This window comes from Telmatherina bonti (genome assembly GCF_933228915.1).
Source record: "Telmatherina bonti genome assembly, chromosome: 23".
Lineage (NCBI taxonomy): Eukaryota > Metazoa > Chordata > Actinopteri > Atheriniformes > Telmatherinidae > Telmatherina > Telmatherina bonti.
This window is the reverse complement of record NC_136632.1, coordinates 16,915,936-16,940,981: the sequence shown is the minus strand read 5'-3', so window position 1 is coordinate 16,940,981 and position 25,046 is coordinate 16,915,936. Positions and strand designations below refer to the sequence as shown.

Below are 25,046 nucleotides of genomic sequence, written 5' to 3'. Positions count from 1 at the left end.
TCATTATCATTTTTTTTATTTTCTTCATCTTAAACTATTGTTTTGGCATAAACTATAGAGAGTTTAAAACACACACACACATACACACACACAATTGGAGCCACTGCTAAAGAAGGAAAAGATGTCTAGTTTCGTCAAATGACAAGAATTGGACAGGGACAGCAGGGGTGACTGGTGTTATGGAGGGATAAAACCTTTTCCTAGGCAAACACATCAAATACGTCTTGGAAAGTCCTTCAAGAACTCTTGAAAACTCATCTTGAAGGTGAAGAAATGACAGGAAAGATTGTCTGAGATGCTTCAGACTTAATGAAGCATCAAGGTTTTCATTTCAAAAACAGATTCTCAAGATAATCAGAAATGGAAGCAATAGCTTCATATTATGCATTTCATTCACAATATCCTTTTCAATAAAGAAGCATAAAGCTTAAGAGCTTGATGCAGCACTGTTACTAGAAAGTAAATACAAAAGTACCTTAATAAGATTTATGTTACAAACAGGCTTCTTTTAAATATTTATTCCAACCTCTTTAAATAAAGGCATGATTTGTAAAACTATTTAGATTATTATTGTTAAAAAAAAAAAGCAGCTGATATCCCAAATATTTTCTGCCCATTTGGTTACACATGTACCTTTTCTGGATCTCTTCCCTCTCCTTCTTTCTCTCCCTCACATAAGAACACACACACACACTTAAAAGGTTTCGGTCTGTGGTCCTCCTCTCAGCTCAGTGTTGAGTGAGCAGGTGATGTGCCAGGACTTCCATTTAGTTACAGTGGACAGTTTGAGTTGTTTTTTTCAAATAGTCTGATTTTATTTGAAGTTTTCCACTAAAATGTCAGGGCACTCGCCGGTCGTTGGCACCTTTGCCATAGCAGATTATGTGGTTTTTGCTCTCATGTTAGTGGTGTCTGCTGCCGTTGGGGTCTACTACGCCTGGACTGACAGGAACCAGACAAGCTCTAGGGACTTTTTAATGGGGGGCCGCAGGCTGACAGCACTCCCGGTCTCACTGTCCCTGAGTGCCAGCTTCATGTCAGCCATCACTGTGCTCTCTAACCCTGCTGAGGTAAGAAAGACTGACCAGACACAAAAAATGCTAAATCCTAAATATCCCATTCACTGAACACAAACATTGCATCAGTAATTCATTATTGCTGTGTAGGTATACCGTTATGGAGCCAACATTGGATTTTATGCTCTCTCGTATACAATAACAATGCTGATCACCTCTGAGGTCTTTCTCCCTGTGTTCTACAAGCTAGCCATCACCAGTACTTATGAGGTCAGTATGGTTTGGTTTTTAAGATGCTTTGTGTTAGTATGTGTCTGTGAGTGTGTATGGTGTGTAAATTTCAAAAGTTTTGCAACTCCATTTAACTTAGTTTGTGTAAAAAAAAAAAAAAAAACAGTTTACGGTCAGAGATACCGAGTTCCAGTATTTGACTGCTGTTTTCTTACTGTACAAATAATAGACTGATAATAGTGTTGGCAAAAATGTAACTCAAACACAAAAGAGCTTGGAATGATCTGCCTGATATGAAATCAGCTAAAAATATGAGAAAAAAGATCGAAAGAAAAAAAAAGAAAAAAGTGGATGTTATAGAGTGGGCTATGAATCTCCTGAGTCATAAAATAAGGAGTAAAAGCAGTTAAAATTAGAGTAAGAAGTGAGATAATCAATGAGTATAAAAAATTTTTTGCTAAAATTATCAGAGATATCTTGTGATTGGCTGCCTAAGAAACAGAGACTCAAAGTGGGGTTCCTATTTGAGGTCAACAGCTGGTCATCAAGATTTTGCAACTAGAAAAAAATGAATAAAAACAGTAAAGATCAGAAAGACTTTCTGTATATGAATGTGAGAAATAAGTTTACATGCTAGTTTGACAATGATGTCACAATTGTAACCACATACTGGTAACTGACTGGTGTCTTTCCAGACATGATAAAATATCCCAGATATTACCTGATACTATCTTTAGCTAATAACTTTAGATATCATCTCTAGCTTTGAACATGTTCACTAGCTAACTTACCTGAAGTCATCAGCTACAGTCATTAAACAATTAATGCCCAATTAATGTGGTCACAATTACTGAGACCCTGAAGTTGAGTAAGTAAGTATATAAGGTGGATGGATGGATGGATGGATGGATGGATGGATAACACAATGGTGACATAATAAAATGACACCTGAACAAACTGTACAAACTTTTCCACAACTTCGTACATTTTAAAATATCAGTTGTTCTGTTTGGTTTGCAATTGAATGTAAAAAGACATGAAAAGTGTTCATAGATGTTCAGACTGAGTTCATTACAAAGTAAATAGAAAGTATCATGTCAACCTACATAAGAGTGTAAACCACAACAGAATATTAACCCTTTATTAGACAAGTGACTGTTTTTTGTCACTTTGTTTTCTTTCATTTTCAGCATAAAACAATTTAAAAATGTAACAACAGAATGGAGGTCTTGGTACATACCAGAAGGACGATTTTAGGTTAAAATGTCTAATTTCAAGGTATTTCATTGAGTATTTCATTGAGAAGCAGCACAAACTTGAACAACATGAGTTGTTTTGACTTATAGATGTAAGCTGACCTAAATATATAACTGAGTTGAATTTGAGATCCTACTTTGAGTTACCATCTTAATTTAGGTTCACAACAAAGCTCTTATTTGAGTCTGCTCAAAACATTCTTTGCAGCTGCTTGTTATAATTTTACAAATTCACTTGACTTTTTTTTTTTTTTTTAATTTTGAATTGCAAAATGGCTGATGAAATTCTTATCTTTCTGATTCTGTCACATTGTCTGTTCATGTTGGTCTGTTTCTACCAAGTATCTGGAGCTGCGTTTCAACAGAGCAACCCGTCTGCTGGGAACGGTGCTCTTCATTGTTCAGACGGTGAGTAAGAGGCCAGTCATCAAATAATAACAGCACTTTGACCTCTGAGTAAAACCACAAAACTTGTCACCTGCTGATGTTTTTTTTCTTATCTTTTGTCATAGATCCTCTACACAGGAATTGTCATTTATGCTCCAGCTCTTGCTTTAAACCAAGGTATGCTGGTTTCAATCCACAATGGTCATACATTCCCACATAAAGATATTTTAAGCAACTTGGTTTTGCCCTGTTGACTAAACCATGATTTGTAATATTTCCCCCAGTGACTGGCATGGATCTGTGGGGCGCGGTCATTTCAACTGGTGTGGTTTGTACCTTTTACTGCACAATGGTAGGTAACAAAATTAGCAAGTGAACAAAGTTAAAAAAAAAATTTAAAAAAAAAGTGATACCACTTTGTGCGCTTTAACCCAGTACACACATCTCATGTGGTTTACTTTATTGCAGGGTGGTCTGAAGGCAGTGGTGTGGACAGATGTAATCCAAGTAAGCCTCAATATGGAAAATGCCATAATGTGTGGTTGGTGCAGTTAAGCCATTTTCACAGCAGATATTGTGACTTACAGTCGTGGGACAAGCAAAGATGTACTTTTAAAGGTTGCATCAATGTGGTATGTTTAGTTTTTTTTGTGCAGGTTCTACAACAAACATCTGCAGGTACAGAAATAGAAAGAAAACCTCATTGATATGCCTCAGATTATTTTACTACTTCTAGTCAAAGTCTCTGCTATAAATAATATTATAGCCTATGTTACAATAAATTATTAGATCAGGACTTGCTGATCTCCCCTTTTTAACGACACTGCAGAACTTTTGTCATTTTCTGCGTCACGCGCCCCCTATCTACGACTCATTCAGCATCCATCTCCCATCCCTGCCCGACCTGTTGTCTCTCTCCGGCCCGCAAAAGACGATCTTACACTGACTCTCATTTAGTCTCTTTCTCTCTTTTAATCTTCTTTCCTTTTTTTTTTTTTTTTTACTTAAACTGCAACAGTGCGCATTTAAAACAGGCAGTGTGTTTACATCCATTTTCTCGTGTGTGAAGTGAAACTCTGCTGAAAAAGTTGTATAGTGTGATTTCCCAGCCTCGGGACGCTGCAGAAATGCATATGATAGATGTCACTGTGTCTTTAAACAAATCCAGGAATCACAATGCTTAACATGGTATCGTTTTGATTGTTTGAAGCAAGATTTAAACTGGGGCATGAATCAGATCAAGTATAAATAATTACTAATTTTCCCTTTCAGCTTGATGTCATGCTTTCAGGCTTCATAACTGTAATAATCATGTCTGGTCGGACAAGCTGGGTTAGTGGCTCTGAAACTGTCTAGCTTTGGGACATGGGGCCACCAGATTACTTTGCAGAGTGTTACAGTAGCTCTTGAAGCTTTCACTCCGAAAGACAGCTAGAGCTACTATCGTCCAAATGTGTCATACTGCTTGTCTGGAAGCTCCCGAAACCACCAGGACCTTTAGAGCCAGCCTCCCAAGGCTCACATGAGCTCTTACGTCTCAGAAAATCCAAGCAGTTTTGATAAGCAGTCAATAATAAATAACTTTCCCCACCAGCTTGGTGTCATGCTTGCAGGTTTCATAGCTGTGATCATCCGGTCTGTGGTCTTACAAGGTGGAGTCATCAACATAATCTCAGACTCTCAACATGGAGGAAGACTAAATTTTTGGGAGTGAGTATGTCAGAAAATACGAAATTGAATGATTTTATAAAAGAGCTTTATAGAAGATTAAGGCGTGCCATGCTTACCATAACAAGATGTTTGTACTGAAACCCAACCAGATAGTTTTTAATGTCTAACCAAATAAGGTGAAATTGAAAAGCATGAAAACAAAAATCTAATTGACAAAGTTCAGAGTTGCCGATACCATGTTAGTCCTTGACCCAATTTATAGACCATTGTTAGTGGCTGATAAGAGCCTTAAACATTTATATGATAAATTTGGTTACTTTTCACTTAACTACTGTCAGAAGTGGTCCACTATACAGTATTTACACTTTGACCCAAAGACCCACAAACACAATGGGCAGGAATGTCAATAATTCACATGTTAACTCCTGGATCTTCAAAGTTCAAACATCCCCATGAAGATCTGATTGTCATTTAACCATTGCATTAACCATTGCATTGTGCCACTGAACAATAAACAAAATGGTATAAGATTTCAAACATACATGAAAAAAAAGTACTAAGTTTACCTCAGTGATAAACAGGACAAGAAAATGATACCAGTCAATTTCTAAAAAATAATTATATTGCATAAATATGACAGTATAATGTTTTATACATATTTCTTTAGAATAGTTTAAGTTAAGTGTGTCTGCACATATCTATAGAGATAAAATATTGCATGTAAAAAATGTAACACAGATTTTTATTAATTTATTCATCAAAAAAGATTTTTAAAAAAATGAAAGACTAATGAAAAAACCCCATAGAAATGTGGAACATGCACAGACTTTTTGTACTAATATAACTGATGTACATTTCCTTGTTGGCAGGCTGGGCTAAAGGGAAGAATGCCGCCTCTGTAGCAAACAACCCACAACACCTTTGTGGATAACAGCAAAATATAAATCTTTTTTAGAATATGCCATAAAGTTAGTATTAAGTTAGTATTAAGTTGTTATTAAGTTGGTACTTAAAATAATGACACATTTGTGATTAGCCATGAACTAACCTCACTTTTGAAAATGCCCCAAACAATGCTCAAAATCCTCAAATATACAAACTAATCTTCTTTGTTTTCACCAGTTTTGATGCAAACCCTCTGAGGAGAAACACATTTTGGACTTTAACTATTGGAGGGACATTTATTTGGACAAGTGTCTATGGGATCAACCAAGCCCAGGTTCAGAGATACATCTCCTGCAAGACTATGACTCATGCCAGACTGTAAGTTCACAAAACAGGGTTATTTAGGTGACGCAACTCGTTCTTAAAGAAAAGACACACATACAGACAATAAAGTGATCAACTTCACATCAAAATATACTGTCATAAGAGACTAAGATGACCATTTGTCTAGGTTTTCATGTATGTTTACCATCCTTTACTATGTGTCCTTTATTATTTCTAGCTCCTTGTACATCAACCTGTTAGGCCTGTGGTCCATCTTGCTGTCCTCAGTGTTTGCAGGAATGTGCCTCTACTCAGTCTATAAGAGCTGTGATCCATGGTCCACAGGACTCATTTCTGCTCCTGATCAGGTACAAATCTGCTGGGACTTTTTTCTACATTAGAATTTCAGGTTTCATCTTGTGACTTTCAAAACATCAGCATCAACTTTAGTGATCATGTCTGCATGTCAAGAACCATTGAAGGAGCCGGCTTATTATTTACAGTTGTGCTCATATGTATTCATCCCCTTTCATTGAAGAAAAATCTGAATTTACAACAGTCCCTCAAATAACTGGAGACTTAAAAAAGGAACAATAACTAAAAATGTGCAAAAATATAAATATATAGAACAAAAATATAATATATAATATAATATATATATATCATATAAGACACTGTTTTTTCATTTAATTGAGTTGAAGAAAGAAAGAAAAAACAAATTGGTCCTGGACAAATTAGAGCACTTTTCTGTTGAACAGTGGGACAAAATACCTGTCAACAGTTGCAGAAGTCTGACTGAGAGGAACAGAAAACACCTGACTGTAGCGGAAACATTAAAGGAATGTTCAGCAAAATATTCATTTATGAGTGATGTAATAGGTAATAAATTATCTTATTTGTTTGCCTTTAAAAAGAAACATTTCTATTGAACCAGAATTAGAAAATAATTAAATGATTTTCAAAATTTTTTTTATTTATAATTGCTTTAGTCAAATTCAGCTTATTTTACAGGCAGCTCTTTTTTCCTTCTTCAATGAAAGAGTGTGAATAAATGTGAGCACAACTGTATGTAAACTCACTTTGACTCTTCCTCTGCAGCTGATGCCATATTTGGTGATGGACATCTTGGCGGACTACCCTGGCCTTCCTGGATTATTTGTCGCAGCAGCATATAGTGGATCCCTAAGGTACTATTTAAGATAAATGCTATTTATTTTCAACAAACCCACAATGTTTAACATGATAACTGCATTCCCTTTTACTTTAGCAGTTTGTGTTATTGCTATTTGCATGAGCAGGATGGTTGTATATTAGTTCTTTGACTAAACTGCTTTGGGGCAATTGAAACCCTCAGCACAGTGTCGTCCAGTATCAATGCACTGGCTGCGGTGACAGTAGAGGACATCATTAAACCGTACACCAGCATGTCTGAGAAACATCTGTCGTGGATTTCAAAAGGGATGAGTGAGTGAATAACCTGCATCTACAGTGTATTAACTAAATAATTTGTCAAAAGCTCACCTGCAAGGTAACAAAATCTCTTAAAGTCTTTCCAATGAATGTTGTTTGCAGGTCTTTTCTATGGAGTTTTGTGCATTGGGATGGCTGGACTGGCCTCCCTGATGGGGGGCATCCTGCAGGTAGAATGGATCTGGAACACATTAAATCATGGTTAATTATATATATTTTTTGTAGCTTTATAATTTTATGTGAGACTTGGTTTGCAATTCACATGTATTTCCTCACATAAAGGCAACCATCAGTATTTTTGGGGTCATTGGTGGTCCGCTGCTCGGCTTGTTCACACTGGGCATCCTCTGTCCGTTTGCCAACTCCAAAGTAAGTCTATCCTCCGTTAATTGTAGGTTTTAGTGTCAGTCGCAGCGACCAATGCCAAGATTTTAAAGGACATCAGCCTGCTCTCTCTCCTGCTGAATCGTTTTAGCATCTAAATTGTCTTGTAGGGAGCTTTGTCAGGTCTTGTGTCAGGGCTGGTTGTGTCTCTGTGGTTGGGAATCGGGGCCCAGATATACCCTCCCCCGCATACGATGAGCCGGCCTCTCCCGTTGGCCACTAACGGCTGTAACTTCACCTCAAGCAGCATCAACTGGACCTTCACCGCTCTCCCAACACAACAAAGCTCCACCACTGCAACTCCAGTTCACATTGATGCCAAGTCAGTGTCACAATAATTATGGTTATTAGTAATTAGTAATAATTATTAGTGATTATTGATTTGACGTTAACGTTTGAGCAGCTTTGGTTTAAGGACACTAATGTTAATAATCAGAGGTGTATAAAGTAGAAGTAAAAGTAAATTAAAAGTCAGACGTTGATTTTGGACCTACTTGTGTATCGAGAGCAGGTGTTTTCACTAAAAAGCTCACCTACTTTGCAGCAGCTGGATTATACACCTCTGTTCATACAAAGTAATTCATGGAAATTCTGCAGAAGTAGAATGCAAATTAAGATATCTGTGATAAAGAGTTAAACATATTCTTTCAAAATGCATCCTCAAAAAACCTGTTGTGCATTGAGTTTTTACCAGAACACTGATAAGAAACATTTTAACAGTCTGAATAGTTTGTTCTGTACTTGCAGTTTTCATTCCTTGTCTTAATGTACCCATGTCTCCCCCCACCAGGCCTTTATTTGCAGACTGGTACTCCTTGTCCTACCTTTACTTCAGTCCAGTTGGAACCATTATAGCTATTGGCGTGGGGCTGATAGTCAGTGCAATATCAGGCAAGTAACACTTTCTTAATAAACATTTGGAATCTCAAATAACACTGTCGTGCTGTTTTCTAATGAGCTTTATGTTTCTGCGTTGTTTTGTGTTTTAATGCAAATTCAAGGAGGCTGTAAGCTGAAAGTGGAGCCCAGGCTGACAATAAATAAAGAAGATACAACTCTTTATTACTTGATAAAGTGCTTCAAAGGCAGAGTAAGTACTGCTTTGGTGAACAAAGAACAAACATGACAAAGAATAACTTTTAAGTCTGTTTTGTGAACTTCCCTGTTTAGGTCAAGAGGCGCAGTGGGAAGCTTGATCTGAAGAACAGAGAGAAGAAATTCGGCAACACTAATCCTGCTTTCGATGATGTCGAGCTGGACTTGACAAAAAGCAGTTGCGCTCCATGAAATGTATATCATACAGCAGATTATGTAATAATGGGCGAAGAAAATGATTTTTCGCAAGTTGATAAAAGAACTGAAACAATGCTGTGAGTGTCAAAAACAAAACAAGAAAAACCCACAAAGCTAAATTCACCTTGAATTTTTCTTACTTTTTGTGTTTGTCAGGCTAATTGCACTCAATCTTTTGGAAATGTAGAGTTGTTGAGCTTGACTTCACAGCAGCGTGCATAAAGAATGCAAAGAGGAATCATAATTTATGCAAAGAGAAAGAAAAAAAAAGTCAGTAAAGTACAAATGAAGAGATTCTCAAGGCTCAGTCATCAGTACAGAAACTGCTGAAGGGGTTTATCTTGTGAGGAGCGTTTACTGGGAAAACAAATATTTTGTGCAATGAAACTTGAGTTATTCTTTGATGAAATGTACATAATATGACCATAAGATTATCACAATGAAAAACATGTCAGCTTATGCATGTTTTTCCATGTTTTCTGGTTTATCTGTCAAGTTTAAAATCCACAATCCCCTTCTACGACGTCACCCACAGGTCAAAGAAATAAAGATGTACAAGTTGTTTTTTTTTAGGATTTTCATTCAAAAAGAACACAACTAATCCAGTAATCTGGAATAATTTATGGGGATTTTTACAGCAACCTATTCTATCATGTTACATTTCGTGCATTTCCTTGTACGGTTTCACTTTCCGGGCTGTGCATCCCAGCCAGAGTGGGCATGTTTTCCACCACAACCATTTAAACTGAAACCTTTTGCACTTAAAAGAACTGGTGACCCACTATTACCTCTCAGAGGACAACAGTCTGCTTTTGTTTCAAAGATGTATCCATGAAGATGTTTAGTTGGACTGACAAGTTTAACCTATTTAGTTTCCCTAAAGATCCAGTTATCTTGTGAATTTATATTTCCATGCCAACAAGACAGTCCTAAACATGTTTCACATCTGCCGAGTACAATGATGACTTTGCAGGGAGACTGAAACCTAAAGTTTAGACTGATTCATTAGAGGATCTGAACCAAAAAAAGTAAGTAAACTGTTCTGACTTTATGCCTATTATAAGATTTTATTACTAACATCATGGGTAGATGTGTGGAAAGGGGATAACATACTTTGTGCTGATATATCAACAACTGCTCAAAAGCACAGTGCAAAACAAAAGCAACTATAGTTTACACACACTTCAAATGTTGTTTGCAAAGAAAAGCTATAAGCAATTTAGCCTTAGGCAACAATGGGGAAGTGTGTAAGCATCATTACGTCTTCAGATATTTGCAGAACGATATTTTTGTTTTGCTTAAAATTTTACCTCACTTCTTGCACCAATCATTAGGAGAGTATAAATAACCTGAAAGATCGGTGATATTACACAATGCAAGGGATAAGTAACAAAAAACAGCATTTTACAATGAGTAGAAACACATCCATCATCCTTTATCAAGTCCATGGAAATTCTATCAACCAGAAAATACTTGATAGAAACCATCTTGTTCAGTACTGCCCCCCCCCCCAGGAGGAAGCTGTGCTTCATTCTGAAATATTTACAAAATATTTGGATTCATGGTGGGGATAAAGCTAATTTAGAGGTACCCAAGATAAATAATAAAATGACTGTAAATCAAAGGTCCACTTTAGAAGGAGAGAGGGAGAAGGAGGCTAAATTGAGAGAAAAGAAAGACGTCTTAGAAAATATGACCCACTTTCCATCTGAGTCAGGCAACCTTGTAAATAGAAAACCTGTAGGTTGTACTTTAAGCAATTTGCCCTCCTGGTCTGCAATTGTGTTTGCTTAAATTACCTTCAAAAACCCATAAAACTGCATTTAGTACAAACTGTTCTTTTCCTGTCCGCTTTTCATGAGATAAAAAAGTGTTAAAACAAAGTTAAAATCTGGATAATTATTATCTAAGTTATACGTGTGTGTGTGTGTGTGTTTGTCTGTGTGAATGTGTCCAGATCTATACATGACGTACTGTATCCGTCTGAAATGCTAAGAACACACATATACAAATACTGTAATTTTGATGATGTAGGGGACCGCCCAGTTAAACACGTTGAAAAACCAGGAGTGCTGCTTTCAGTGTTGCAGTAACTTCTTGAAAAATGTCAGGGAACACACAGGGAGCTCACCCCCTTGGCATCGCTGACTATGCAGTGTTTGTCCTGATGCTGGTGGTCTCTGCAGGCATTGGGGTCTATTATGCATGGGTGGACAGAAGGCAGAAAAGTTCCAGCAACTATTTGATTGCCGGCCGCAAACTAACCGCCCTGCCTGTGTCTATGTCCCTGACCGTCAGCATCATGTCATCCGTCACAGTGTTGTCTAACCCAGCTGAGGTAAGGTAACAGGACTGAAGCTTTCACCCATCTCTGGATGTGTGAGTTGATGTTATTCCCTGCTATTTTCTTTTCTTTTCTTTAGACATAGAGAGGCAGCTCAGTATGCTGCACTTGAAATGCTCAACAGTTGCTTATCACTAGATCTGGTTAAGGATATGTTGTTTTTAGAGAGATTTGGAAAAATGGGAATAATACTTATAGATACTAGATTGTTTTCTGGTTTTTACACAGCAAACATTAAAGATAGATGAATAAACAGTCCTGTTGCAGCTCCAGTTTAAAGCGAGATACACATTCTGATTTTTTTTTATTGCAGTTCTCAGTTGTCTCATAATTTATTCAACTTTCCCTTTGCCCCCACTTTTGTTTCATTTGATTTTTTTTTTTTCACCTTGCGGACTTTTGTACTGGTCCTACATACTGGTCCTGTGAATCAGTCCATGTTTGCTTTATGTTCCCAGGCTCTGTTACTTTGTGACTAGCTTTCCAGGCTTTTACTCACGTATTTGTATTATAACATTTAATATACCCTTTAATATTTGTATTGTAACCAGTTTGTTTTTGTTATGTTTTTTTAACCATTGCCTCATCTTTGACAGCATTGTTTGCTTCTGATTTTTGACATTCCCATTGATTTATTTACTTCAGTCTTTCCTTTAACAGTAATTGTTTCCCCTTGCTGAATGTTTTGAATCCAGCTTCACTTAATAAACGACAACTGTAGATGTGTTTGTTGTTTGGGTCTCACATTTAGTTATTACATGGTTGTATGAAATCATAAAGATATGTAGCTTAACATACTGTAAATAACTTTTAAATATACAAATCCTTGAAGCATGATTTGTGCTTAAATAACGCTAATATATTTTTATTTATTGACTCATTAATGTCATTAATATCTGAGACATGGACATGGCCATTGGGTCTGAAATGATAAGCCGCCCTTGATGTGATAAAACTGTCGGTCTCTATTAGACTTCAAAAAAGTCTCATTCTCTTTTAAAATAAATTTTGTCCACAGGAAAAAAAAGTTATGAAATGTCTTTTGTGACATTGTTCTTTTTGAGGAATTTCACAAAAAGTCTGTGACAAACCAAAAAACGCCTTTTCTTTAGGTGTACAGCTTTGGAGCTATTTATGGACTCATCGGCATCGCCTATGTTCTTGCAATCGTGATCACATCTGAGACCTTTCTCCCCGTCTTCTACAGGCTGGGCATCACCAGCACCTATGAAGTAAGTACGTTTCTGTTTCCAGGTTCAATCTCACAAAGAGGAAACTTGATAAGTTTTCATACTTTGCATGTTATGATGTGAAGGGATGTTGTACAATAACAAAAGCAAAGTTTACATTACCATTAATGTTTTTTTTTTTTTTTTTTACCTTTTCCAAAGTACCTGGAGCTGCGTTTTAATAGAGCAACCCGTCTGCTGGGAACTGTGATCTTCATCTTTCAGACGGTGAGTGACAGCCAGTGTCATCATGAGGCTACATTTCCACGTCTAGTTAAAATCTACCAAATCCTCGTTCTGTTGATTATTACCCATGACTTTCTCTGTCACAGACCCTCTTTACTGGAGTCTGTATTTATGGCCCTGCTTTAGCTTTAAACCAAGGTATTTCTATAATACTAAACTGCAGCATTGACTCACATCTACAGTTTTCATCGCTCAGTTTAGTCTCTCTTCCTCTCTGGGCAGTTGTAGGTATCAACATATGGGTTGGAATTACTTCAACAGCCTGCGTTTGTACTTTTTACTGTACATTGGTAAGTAGATAAATATGTTAAAAAACACACACACACACACACACACACACACACACTGAGCTGCTGTAATTAATATGCAGTATTTAAATACTATCTAGTACATTAACTGGTCAAAAGTTGAAGTACCAGTCAGAAGTTTGGACACACTTTCCATTTAGATTTAATGGGAAAATGTGTCAAAATGCTGACTTATACTGTATATTCAAGTGGGATTTGAATGTCAGCATAATTTCCACTTCTGTATTTATACCCTCTCAGTTTTGTTATTTGCTTTAAATGGACACGCTTTTGCAGTGGTTTTTTCATCATCTATTGTTGCAGGGTGGGTTGAAGGCGGTGGTGTGGACTGATGTGTTCCAGGTAGGTTTCCTGTATTACAGCACAGCAGTGTCTTTGCATACACAGACACATTTAATCAAATTTCTTCAAATCTATGCACATTATTTTCACTTATTGTTACACAGCAACATGAAAAGAGCATAGTGCTGAAAAAAAGAAAAAAGGACATAAAAAGAAACTGATTAATAATTAATTTTATCCTTTAGATTGGAATAATGCTCTCAGGCTTCCTGGCAGTTATCGTCAAAGCTGTGCTCGTACAAGGTGGAGTCTCCACCATCATTTCAGATGCACAACAAGGTGGAAGACTCAACTTTTGGGAGTAAATTTATATTTATAATTAAAAAGAATTAATACACAAATTTAGTAGGATATTTTCAGGGGGAAAAAAACCAACTCTTTCCATCATTCTATCTTTTTTCTCCCAGCTTTGACTTAAACCCTCTGAGGAGACACACTTTTTGGACCTTAGTTGTTGGAGGTACGGTTGTCTGGACTACTGTGTATGGGACCTCGCCAGCTTCCATTCAGCGATATATCTCCTGCAAGAACATCACTCATGCCAGACTGTGAGTTGTGCTTTTAGAGAAAGGAATTCATTACTATGACTCGTCTCTTCTGAGATTTATTTGACCTCATTTCAGTAATTAAGTAAACTTTATTTGTATAGCGTGTTTCACAGACACAAAGTGACAAATCGCTGCAATACAAACATAAAATGTTTTAAAGACCTAACAAAAGATTATTGTTTTCCATCCTGATAACCTAAAACCAGCCAGTTGAAAAAGAGACCATGCTTCATTTTCATATCTACTTATGTATTTGTTTATTTATTTTATGTTTATTTGCAGAGCTGTTTTCATCAACTTGTTAGGTCTTTGCTCTTTCCTGGTATGCGTGGTGTTTGCTGGACTATGCCTCTACTCGGTCTACAAAAACTGTGACCCATTGATGGCTGGTCTGGTTTCTTCTAATGATCAGGTACTACACTGAGTAGTGTTTGTTTTCTCTTTTTCCTTTTCTTTTGTAAAAGATGCAGCAAACACACACATATGGGTGTATGCGTGGCAATAGATGAGTTTGAATGCTTCAATTTTGTATTTGCATTTATGTGAAAAGTTTAATCCTGTAAGAGAACTGAGGATTTTTTTCAAAGAAATTGTGAAAATGTTTCTGGAATCCAAAAAGGATGTTGCCTGAAAGTGGTCAGAGATAAAGACGTGCAGTAAATAAGAAAAATGTCACAAGGTTTGACCAGCATTTGTGATGCGAGTAAATTTACACATCTCATTCAAAAAATGAAAAGGTGTAATACCAGCCCCCCTCCACCTTCCCCCCAATAAATCTTTGCTAGGTCAAGTGTCCGTAAACTGGAGGTCTAAAGTTTTGGTTTTCTGGAGAAACGGGTCTCAATCAGTTAATCTACTCGGTGCAGTATTGCTACTTTGGTGCGAAGGAAGTTAATTTACTTTTTTTTTTTTTTTTTTCTTTTCTTTACAGCTGATACCAAATCTGGTCATGGAAATCTTGAAAGGCAATCCTGGCGTTCCAGGACTTTTCCTTGCTGCTGTATACAGCGGTTCTCTCAGGTTTTTACTCTGCTACTTTCATGTGTTACTCAATGTCCAAATATTCAGCAGGAATTTTAACCTGTGATATAATGTTTTGTCCTTGCTTCAACAATTATGTATAATCTCATAAATGCTGAGTCAGACCTTCAAAATAAATTAAACATATTTTTTCATTCACTGCCCCTCCAGCACAATTTCCTCCTCCATCAATGTCCTGGCTGCAGTCACGGTCGAGGACTTGATCAAACCGTACACCAAATTATCTGAGAAATATCTGCTCCTCATGTCCAAAGGGCTGAGTAAGTGGCTTGTAATGGTTTCTTTTAAATATACACAATGCATGAGAGGATTTCTCAATCTGAAAACTAAGCAAAGCTGATGATAAATTCTTGGTACGGACAGAAATCTCAGTTTTGACTTTGTGTTGTCGCAGGTTTATTTTATGGGATTTCCTGCATTGCCATGGCTGGACTTGCATCAACAATGGGACAAATGATGCAGGTTGTTTAATGCTGTATATTGTTTTCAAATTCATATGTATGGAAAACATTGGAGGAATCATTTTCTTTAAACTATTCCAACTATTTCTGAGACAAAATTTTGTTGATTTTCTAAAACAGGCAGTAACTATCATTGGTGGAGTGACCGGCGGTCCTTTGTTGGGCCTCTTCTCTCTGGGCATGCTCTGTCCATTTGCCAATTCTAAAGTAAGTCAATCCTGCTGCTGACAAACTGGTTGAAATGAGAACCACGTAAATCAAATTATTCCTCCACAATCTTGAAAATGACTAAAAGTCAAAGCTCAGGTTACATGTAAAATATCATCAAATATAAAGAGCACTCTTACCTCCTTAATATAACATCTGAGATGAGAGCACAGTGTTTGTGTTCATGTCATGTGAAAGAGAAAGTACATTTTAAGTCAAGACGTTGTGCAAATTCATTCGTCCCTATCGTAGAAAGGAGCTGTGGTCATGAACACCTGTTGAGGACCAAAACACTTGAGTACATTTGATTAGCGGCAGCTGGCTGCTACTTGCGCTCTTGACTCCTGTAGAAGCAGGAAGGTTAGATGTTTTATCACATTACTTCTGCATTTTACTTGTTTTTATAAAATGTAATTGCTGTTCATCTGAGGTAGTATTTACGGGATTAAACAACTTTGTAAGGACCACATGATTTATATCAACGCTTAGAAATGACAGATAAAAACTTTACTCCATGTGTTTTGGTCACAGGGAGGTTTATCGGGTCTTGTGTCAGGGTTCACTGTGGCCTTGGGCATTGGTCTGGGAGAAATGATATCCCCTTCTCCTCCTGAGATGACCCGACCACTGCCACTGACCACTGAGGGTTGTAACTTCACCATTGCTGGTGGACACAACTGGACTTCGACTGCTGTTCCAACAGAACAAAGCTCATTTATCACAACCCCTTTGCAGGACGATGACATGTGAGTTTGTTACTTTCTGTGATGAATGACTGAAAAAATTGTCTTTTTAACAGAAGTGTATGTTCAATGTATTCAAACATTCTGTAAAATCCAACTTGGCAGAAAGTGATATGTGTTTATTTTTCTCACCATGAGGCCTCTACTGGAGGGTAAATGGCACTCTCCCTCTTACCTTTATTTCTGTCTTATTGGAGTTGTTGTTGCTCTGACTGTGGGAATGACAGTCAGCCTCTTGACAGGTAAAGAAATAATCTTTTCATCTATTTCAACACTAGTTGTAGAAACGAAGCAATATTGCAGCATAACTGCCATCACATACTCCCGCTGGATATTTCAGGAGGCTGGAAGGAGAAGGTGGAGCCAAGACTTATGTTAAAGAAGGAAGACACTGCTTGCTACAACCTCTTGAAATCCATTAAAGACTTTGTAAGTGTTGCAGCGGAGGAGATGTATGAAAAGTTACTGGTTTTAAACAGCGGCTGACTTCTGATTTTTCCCTTTTCAGGTTAAAAGAAGATCAAAGAAATGTCACCCGACATTACCAGGAGATGGCAACATAAACCCAGCTTTCTGCGATACAGAGAAATGACAAAAACTAGCTGGTTTGTCATATTTACGCAAAAACTCAATGTTAGGAAAAGATGGATTGGAAAGAGCAGCTTTTTTTTTTTTTTTTTTTTTAAACAAAAAAAGGTGATGAGTATGTTTTTTTTTTTTTTTTTATTATTTAATTTCCAATGAACTATTAAATCAAAGATATTTTATGTTTTCACATATCAATTTCATGTCATAGGCACATCCATTCCCACAAAAAGTCTCAGCACGTTGCCTGCAGGTACAGTACAGTACAGAATATGGCCCTGCATTTTTTTTTGGTGTAAAAAAACAAAACAAAACATAGATGTCCTTGGAAAAATGGTGTCACAAGACAATGGACATTGTTTTTAAACCTCCTTTTTCTTTTGGATTATTGCTGCAGTAGCTGAAGTGTAAATGAACTTGACTAGAGCACTAAAACAGCCAGTACCATCAGAAAACCTCCCAGTGTTTTATCATGACATGACAAAAAAAAAATAGTTGCACTGTATTTCTTGTCAAATGGTTTCCTACAGTAATCTCCAAACTATGTGGTTATAAGAGCATTTAATAAATGTGTTTAATGCTGTCAGACATCTACAAACACAACTAACTTTGGCTTCAGCCACTGCTCTTTACACACAAGCATCATGAATTTGTTTTATAGATGCAAATTGACAAGTATAACCAAGTGGACATGAAGAAAAAAAAGTCTCAGGTTCATTCTGTCTGCATTGTAACACATATTCTTCCATCCTCCTTAACTTTCCATACTGTACCCTTCTTATGATTTAGGGATGTCATACAAAGAGCATGACTGGGTAATATTTCTACACGTGTAACCTCCATTTCAAGATGAAAACATTCGATAAAACTTGACCCAGCTGGTAAAAGTGTGGATGAAATATTAAAAAATAAACCAAATGACTTGTACTTGAATACTTTCATCTTGCAGTTTTTCCACTTTCACAAGAGAAAACTATACAAGGAGACATGCATTGCTTTGCTCATCACCAAAATACTGCTTACATAGATTTTAATCAGAAAAACTTAGCAATATTTGGCTTTTTGTAAGATCACAGAACGTACATACAGGTAAACCTAAATTAAATTTCTCTAAACCTCTGAATGCACATGTACAATTTCAGTATTTATTGCAGAACATGCCGCTTTATAACAAATTAACCACACAAAACCAAATCTAAAAGAATAAAAACAAGATAAAAGAAATACCGTAACCAGTTTTAGAAAAATTGACTTTTTTTTTTTTTTTTACACCATATATACTCTGTATCATGAAAACATGATCACTGTGGAAAGCGTAAAATGAAATGGTAAAAAAATTTGTGAAAAAGGACATTTGTTCAAACATTTTTGTTTTATTATGATGGAGGATGTGGACATGAATAAAATCTGTAAATATTTATAACATGTTTTCTAAATGGCGCTGATGCACAGTCATGTACACTTGCTTTTCAAAGAATTTGACCACATATATACAAATATATACAGTTAAAAACATTTCAACGCTGGAGAAAGTCTGTAGAACATGATTAAGTCAGTTGAACAAAACTTAAGCACACAATCACCTACAGATCCAACAAACTGGATTTGAGATGGCCCAACCTGATAAAAGGTTTGTTTGCACCAGAATAAATATGTCAAAAAGAGCCAATTAGGGTCTCCTGTCTCTTTTGGAACGATGTTTGCATGTAAATACAAAACACTGTTTAAATTGTGTTATACTGTCTAGCACTTAAATATGGAACACAAATTCCCTTTTGAGGCAAAGAATTGATTTAGGCTTTTCTGTATTTGGTAAAGGACTTAAATAAATGTATAAATGAACAAGAATGATTTGCTGAATACCACTGACTGGTTATACTATGGTTCACTGGCAACGCGTCACTGTGCATCTTATTACTTTTCAGGCTCATAGTACCTCTTCTTCATGGCTCGGTATTTTCTGAGGAAATAGAGAGCTTCTAGCTCCTTGATGACAAAGTCCCCTCTCGCCACCAGCTGTTTGATTTTTTCGGGATCGGTGACGTCTCTGTTCTTCATGAAGGCAGATTTTAGACGCTCTCTGAAATAAGCTGCTCCTTGAGGATATTCACGACCAAGATACAGCAGCTGCACGAAGACGAGACACGCATCAAACAGCTGTCGCACTCTGAAAAAACGGAGTTTTATACTTTCACTTTACTCACATTTTTGTACAACCTTATAACTTCCCCCCTTAAAGGGTTGGCCATGTCAGGAAAGGTGGGCGCCCTTCACGTTTCTGAAACAACAGAGACCTGAAGTTAACGTCACTGAAGCTGGGTAAAAATCCCAATATGGCTGGCTTTCAAGTTTGAATTTTCTCCTCCACTTTATCTGACATTCTGTGAAAACTCACACTAACTTAAAATATATACTTGCATGTAGTTTTATCGACGCTGTGAGCCACTAAAGAAACGTCTCCTTCTCACTTTGTCCTTAGCTCAATATGTACACACTGCCGTATATCGCATCGTTGCGTCGCAAATGAAAACAGAACAGCGCTTGCGCATGGATTTCTATGGTAACTAGATGCTTGGGTTTGTTTGAGCGAGAAGATGGTAAGTTTTTTTTTTTTTTCCCAATAAACGTCACCAATCTGATCATGTTGAAAGGCTAGTTCTGCAGCTATATAACTTGGTTTTTATTTTTAAAGCTATCAATTTATTTATTCTGTAGAAGCAGGATATATTATGCTGGGTTTTTTTTTGTTTTTTTTCTTAAAAACTCGAGTTAATGTTTTTCAGCATGCTTTACTGTAACTTTGTCCGTTTTCTCCTTTAAATGATAGCCACCCAAGAACAAAAAGGTATGAAAGGAAGTCAGCACATTCCCTGTTTGCTCATTTGGATTTATGAAGGCAGTTAAGTATTTAGCTATTTGTAGGAAGGAGAAGAGTTTTTACATGTTTCTCTACTTGTCAGCAATTTCCCAGCAATTAACCCACTTTCTAAGTAGTCCAGACTGATCGTGACCTGTTGGTTAAACACTAATTTGTAATGTGTTGATCCTTGAAAGTCATCCAAAAAGGGACGCAAACTTACCAAGGCCCAGAAGGCACAGCTACAGCAAGAGGAGGAGGAGAGGAGGCTGCGAGAGGAAGGTCATCCTGACATCTCTTATTATTAAACCAGAACTAACTAGTACTTACTGGACTCTGCAGTGATACAGTGAAGATGTCTGTTGATATGGTGTTTGTTTATGTGCAGAGGTGATGCCGTGCGTGTTTTGTGCTTTTCTACAGAAGAAGCCCGACTGCAGGCAGAAAGAGAGGAACAGGAGAGATTAGAAAGAGAGAGGAAGCAGAGGGAGATAGAAAGACTGGAACTGAAGGTAACAATCCAGTGAACCACATCCTAAACTGGCACTGTGGCCTCACAGCCAGAAGGTCATGGGTTCAAGCCTCTGCTGGGGGAGAGGCTTGAACTGTGGTCTTTTTGTGTGGAGCTTGCATGTTCATACTGCATGCAGTCTGGCTCTCTCCCACGCATGTTTGGTTAAATGTTTACTCCTAATTACCCATAGGAGTTAGTGTGAATGGTTGTTTGTTTCACTGTGTTGACCCTGTGATGGACTGGTAACCTGTCCAGGATGTACCTGCCTCTCAGGTACATCCTGCCTGGGATTGGCTCCATCTTCCCCTCAACACTTAGATTAATTGGTTCAGAAAATGACATGACACACCCCAAAACTTGAAGATTATCTGCTCAAACAATTAGGTTATCACTGCTGTTGCTCATGGGTTGGTTTTGTTAACAGGACCTGGATCGCAGAGACGATGAGCTAAACGAACTGCGCCATCTACTGGAGGAGAACCATGCTGCAGTCAGCAAATGGAAGCATGATGCTGAGGAGACAGCCATGGTGTGTCAAAATATTCCACGTTTTTTTCCTTAAATAAAATCATGTCTAGACTTTACTGTAAAAGTTCTGTCTTGGTAGTTGCACTTGTGCTAAAAGTGACACTACAAGTGTCCCACAAAGATTCCTGGTGTCTAATTCTAACAATGCTTTGAGGGTCAGTGGGAGCGATACATGCGTTGTGATGGTGCACCTGACCCAGCAGTGCAGCGTGAGATCAACACATACATCAGCTTGTGGAAAGATGACCCAGAGACCAATATCATGCAGGTGCTCAAGGAATGCAAGCTTGCTCTCCAGGTCCCTGTTGTTTGTGCACTAATAACCATATGTTATATAATCATCACGATGTTTAGTCGTTTTCTTTAGAGGCAAATTGGTCAGTCGATGTGCATCTAAGAATTCAAATACATGAATTAAAAAAAATAATCCATTGTCAGTGCATTTATGCAGAACACCTACTGAAACAGAAAATGTCCTTTCCATTTTTTTAAACAGTTGGTTGAGGACCTGGAAGATTTGTTAAAAAAGGCTTCAGATCCATTAGATGTGCAGAAATACAAGGAGTCACTCATAAATTTGCAGGAGCTAATCCAGTCCAAACACAACCTCACCTCTGAGGATATCCTTAAGGTGCAACAGACACAAACTTGAAGTTCAGTCTCAATCTAAAATGTGTCTTTGAACAGGACTATTATTTTGTGTCGTGAATATTTCTGATCACAGAGAGCCTGTGAGAACATCGACATGGAGACGGGGAACATGCAAACTGTGATCAGAGATGACAACATGACACTGTGTCTCTGGGCCAACCTCAAGAAGAATCCAAGGTGTGTGTGTGTGTGTGTGTGTGTGTGTGTGTGTCAAAGGGTGTGAAATCCAATATTAAGGTTTGCTTTCTCTTGGACTGCACCTAAACGTTCACTCCAACTGACAAACACAAACTGTCATCTAGACTCACTGAAGTAGTATTTCTCTGATTCATCCAGGTTTAAAGGATTAAACTTCGAAGAGGTCGGTCTTGGTTTTTCACTCCCCCAAAAGCTGGCCGTCAGTGGAATCGCTGTACGGATCCTTCATACACACTACGACCACCTGTCTATGCTGGCGAGGATTACTCACCAGGAAATACACACACGCAGTTGCAGGTAGAGGGAGTTTTCTTTATTGTACCAAACAAACTGCTTTAGGAATACAGAAGAGTTGATAACACAAACTATTTACTTTCAGGTGTCTTGTAGGAGACAAGGAAGAAATGGAAGATGTGGATTTACCTGATCAGGGGGAGGCAGCAAAAAGCGTGGGAGGAGTGGAGGATGATAATGCCATGCAGCAGCAGCAGCAGCAGACAGCAAATGAGGAGGTTCAGTCCATCCAAGAGTCAGATGGGAGGAAGGTAGGATGAATAAATTGCCTGCTGTTTTGGTTTCTGATATATTAACCGTGATGCTTCGCATCTTACTGTTTATATCTCAGAGTGCTGCAAGTATACGGTCAAGTAAGAGCAGTCCACAGCTTTCAGAAAGCAGAAGGAGCCAGATACTCACACAGGTGGAGGCATTAGGTGGTAAGTGGCATGTCCTGGCTGTCCAATAATTTAAAAAAAACCCAAAACAAACAAAAACAACAAAAAAGAAAAAAACGGGCAAAGATTATATATCTGCTGAAATGATTGTACTTGTATCCACTAATATTAAAATTACTATGAGATGACTAGTTGTAAAAGTTGTAAACAGTCTTTTCTCTCTCTTTCCAGCTGAAAGCAACCTGATTACCCCTGAGTCGCCTCAAACATTAACAGACCATGGTACCCAGATAGTTGATCTGATGCAATACACGCCTCTGGGAGGGAATTTCTACTACGACGCGTTTCACCTCCCTCCTCAAGCTCATACGGTTAACAGCTGGGAAATTAGACAGGTGAAGAGGAAAGAGTTTCTGCCTGCACCAGCACTGCTAGCTAACGTTGACTTCACAAAACAACACTCTGAATGCTTGTTTTTTTTTTAGCTGTTGAACACAGGTCTGAGGGTGTTCGAATACCCCCCAAAGGATTTCAACTCCGATGACACGGCTCTGAACAGCCCCCTTGTTGGGGTGTCTGTGACACTGCCTGAATTTGTTGTCTTTTTAAAAACTCCACAAGTAGCACGCTGGGATGCTGCAGGTACTTACACCGTGTACTATGTAAAAGTATAAATAAAATGAAATAAAATTTGAAAGATCTGGCTTTTGAAAACAAAGTTCACAGACATTAAAACAGTTTTTTTTCCTTACAGGAAAGCAGTGGAGGATGGATGGTATAACTGATGTTTCCTATGAGGAAGCTGAAGCTAAAATCTCCTTCAAGATGGACTCTTTCCAACCCTTTGTACTGATGCAGGAAACGTACGCTAACCTTCCCTTTGAGAGCTGGGAGCTCTGTCCACTGGGCCAAGACTCTGCTGTTTTCACCATTTATGGGGCATTCATCAACCTCAGCATCACCATTCAGGCAAGGGACTGATATTACATGTAACACAAGAACTAAACAAAATATATATCAAGAGCTTCCTCCTGACTAACAGTTTGTGTGTGTGTGTGTGTGTGTTACAGAATAATCTGTGCATGCTACAGTCAGAGCCGGAGAAAGGCCTTTCCCACCTCTTGGGGAAGTGGATGAGGGGACATGTCCTGCAAAAAGCCATGCTAAACTCAGGGATCAACATCTTTGTGAATGATTACACAGACAAATATATAAGCAGCTGTGACAAGGTGTGCATCTTTTGATAAAGTCTGAATTTAAAAAAAAACCAGAATGGTCTTCTTGGATTTGGTTTTATGTGCAGTTGCACACAAAAATCTGAAAAAAGTAACATGCAAAACATGTTAAAGCTGTTGAACCAGTTTCATTGGACACAATGTATCTGTATTCTGTATTTGTGCGACCTCAAGCATTAGCAATACTGACATTTAAACCAAGTTATTTTGAACTGAGCGGGAACTCAAAAACTGTTTGATTTTGCTCCTGCACAGGACCCTCTTACAGAATATGCAGCCTATGAACAGATGGCCCTGTTTGCCTCTGCCTGTGCTTTTTCATGGAGTAAATGGAATGCCAAATGTGGACCTGAGCATCTGGTCATGCAGGTAAAATTATTCATTTTTGCATTTTATTTTCTCCCAGATGTAGAATAAACTGTAGTCACACACAAAGTGAAGGAGGATTCTAACCTGCTGCAGCTGAACAATTAGCTGCTGACATTTACTCATGCATGGCAGGAAAGTTATCTCTGAAATAGGGAAGAATGCAACTGACACATTGTCAAGACAAAACTGAACCTCGATCTCTTTTCAGTCAATGGGGAAACAAACAATTCTCCACAAATATAAATCTTAATTTTTTCTGTTTACCAATTTGCCGCTGTCTCTGGCAGGTATGCGAGCATCTCGACTCCACTTCTGTACCTGAAAGTTCATGGAGTCTGTACCTGTTTGGTGCTCAAAGGTGTCAAAAACTGGAAATCACAGAGAAGAGTGAAACTTTCTCCTCTGACTTTCACCCTGGCAGCGAGTTTCACTCCACTTTCATCCACATGCTTCAGGACAACATGAGCCCTGACGGAGTCGCCAGAACCAGAAAATCTCATCACTTGTTTGTAAACACAGTACAAAGCCTGCTCTGTGCCACTCGACCTCTGGTTTATTCCAAATCTGTGTGATTAACCTAATGAATTACCATAAAGGCCTCACTCTGAAATGGTTTTCTGAACTGATGCAAGAACACAAATGTACTTTAGAATAGGCTACTTTATTGGTGCAAAAATCCACGCATCATCTTTGGAACATACAAAAAGTGTATGACATTGAAAACTGTGACAACCACAGAAAGATAAGACTTTGGTTTTAAAACTAACGTACAATTTTACAACACTGGTCTAAAGTTTGGACCCACCTGAATATTATAGTGTGTTCAAATTTTAGACTGGTATTGGTCTACTCTGGCTTAAAAATAAAGATACATCTTCTTACTAAAAACTGAAGAAACTCATATATATTTCTGAAACAGACATTACAGGTTTATTACCAGTGTTGACAGATTTGGGTTGCAACACATACGCTTTATCCACCGAGTTACTGAGTGTAAAATTCCATGAAAAAGGCTGGCAGACCCCTGTATCCTCAGGTAAATGAAATGT

At 37.8% G+C, this 25,046-nt stretch overlaps 3 protein-coding genes across 6 annotated transcripts; 2 read left to right on the top strand and 1 right to left on the bottom strand.

The window, feature by feature from the left end:
- Positions 1 to 836: 836 nt before the first annotated feature.
- LOC306773356 (sodium-coupled monocarboxylate transporter 1-like) lies at positions 837 to 16,949 on the top strand (the record flags this gene model as incomplete). Its single annotated transcript, XM_079263145.1, has 27 exons — positions 837 to 1,070; positions 1,167 to 1,286; positions 2,846 to 2,911; positions 3,016 to 3,067; positions 3,175 to 3,242; positions 3,359 to 3,397; positions 4,485 to 4,600; positions 5,684 to 5,824; positions 6,009 to 6,138; positions 6,869 to 6,957; positions 7,125 to 7,234; positions 7,343 to 7,410; positions 7,523 to 7,609; positions 7,735 to 7,952; positions 8,415 to 8,515; positions 8,626 to 8,714; positions 8,795 to 8,897; positions 11,029 to 11,255; positions 12,374 to 12,493; positions 12,653 to 12,718; positions 13,572 to 13,622; positions 14,866 to 14,954; positions 15,126 to 15,235; positions 15,370 to 15,437; positions 15,557 to 15,643; positions 16,175 to 16,389; positions 16,895 to 16,949. The coding sequence occupies 27 exons, from the start codon at positions 837 to 839 to the stop codon at positions 16,947 to 16,949; spliced, it is 2,919 nt and encodes a 972-aa protein (XP_079119271.1).
- A 231-nt stretch (positions 16,950 to 17,180) lies between these two features.
- Positions 17,181 to 19,465, bottom strand: lyrm5a (LYR motif containing 5a). 4 transcript variants are annotated; one of them, XM_079263442.1, is made up of 3 exons: positions 19,390 to 19,465; positions 19,176 to 19,249; positions 17,181 to 19,098 (listed from the first exon to the last, which is right to left on the bottom strand). In XM_079263442.1, the coding sequence occupies exons 2-3, from the start codon at positions 19,218 to 19,220 to the stop codon at positions 18,886 to 18,888; spliced, it is 258 nt and encodes an 85-aa protein (XP_079119568.1). In that variant the 5' UTR covers positions 19,221 to 19,249; positions 19,390 to 19,465; the 3' UTR covers positions 17,181 to 18,885. The 4 variants fall into 4 exon arrangements, with proteins under 4 accessions (XP_079119568.1, XP_079119570.1, XP_079119571.1 ...); XM_079263444.1 differs by having other exon boundaries at positions 19,373 to 19,444; XM_079263445.1 differs by having other exon boundaries at positions 19,386 to 19,438.
- dnai7 (dynein axonemal intermediate chain 7) lies at positions 19,219 to 24,569 on the top strand (the record flags this gene model as incomplete). The annotated part of the gene is made up of 17 exons (XM_079263144.1): positions 19,219 to 19,230; positions 19,799 to 19,816; positions 20,026 to 20,110; positions 20,252 to 20,340; positions 20,767 to 20,871; positions 21,031 to 21,168; positions 21,367 to 21,501; positions 21,595 to 21,698; positions 21,858 to 22,016; positions 22,099 to 22,264; positions 22,345 to 22,435; positions 22,625 to 22,788; positions 22,879 to 23,035; positions 23,148 to 23,362; positions 23,464 to 23,622; positions 23,884 to 23,997; positions 24,285 to 24,569. The coding sequence occupies 17 exons, from the start codon at positions 19,219 to 19,221 to the stop codon at positions 24,567 to 24,569; spliced, it is 2,196 nt and encodes a 731-aa protein (XP_079119270.1).
- Positions 24,570 to 25,046: the final 477 nt, after the last annotated feature.

Coding starts and splice junctions, on each gene's coding strand:
- lyrm5a (XM_079263442.1), bottom strand. CDS start 19,220: ATGGCCAACCCTTTAAGGGGGGAAGTTATAAGGTTGTACAAAAAT. Junction 19,099..19,175: donor TTATAAGGTTGTACAAAAAT/GTGAGTAAAGTG, acceptor GTCTTCGTGCAG/CTGCTGTATCTTGGTCGTGA.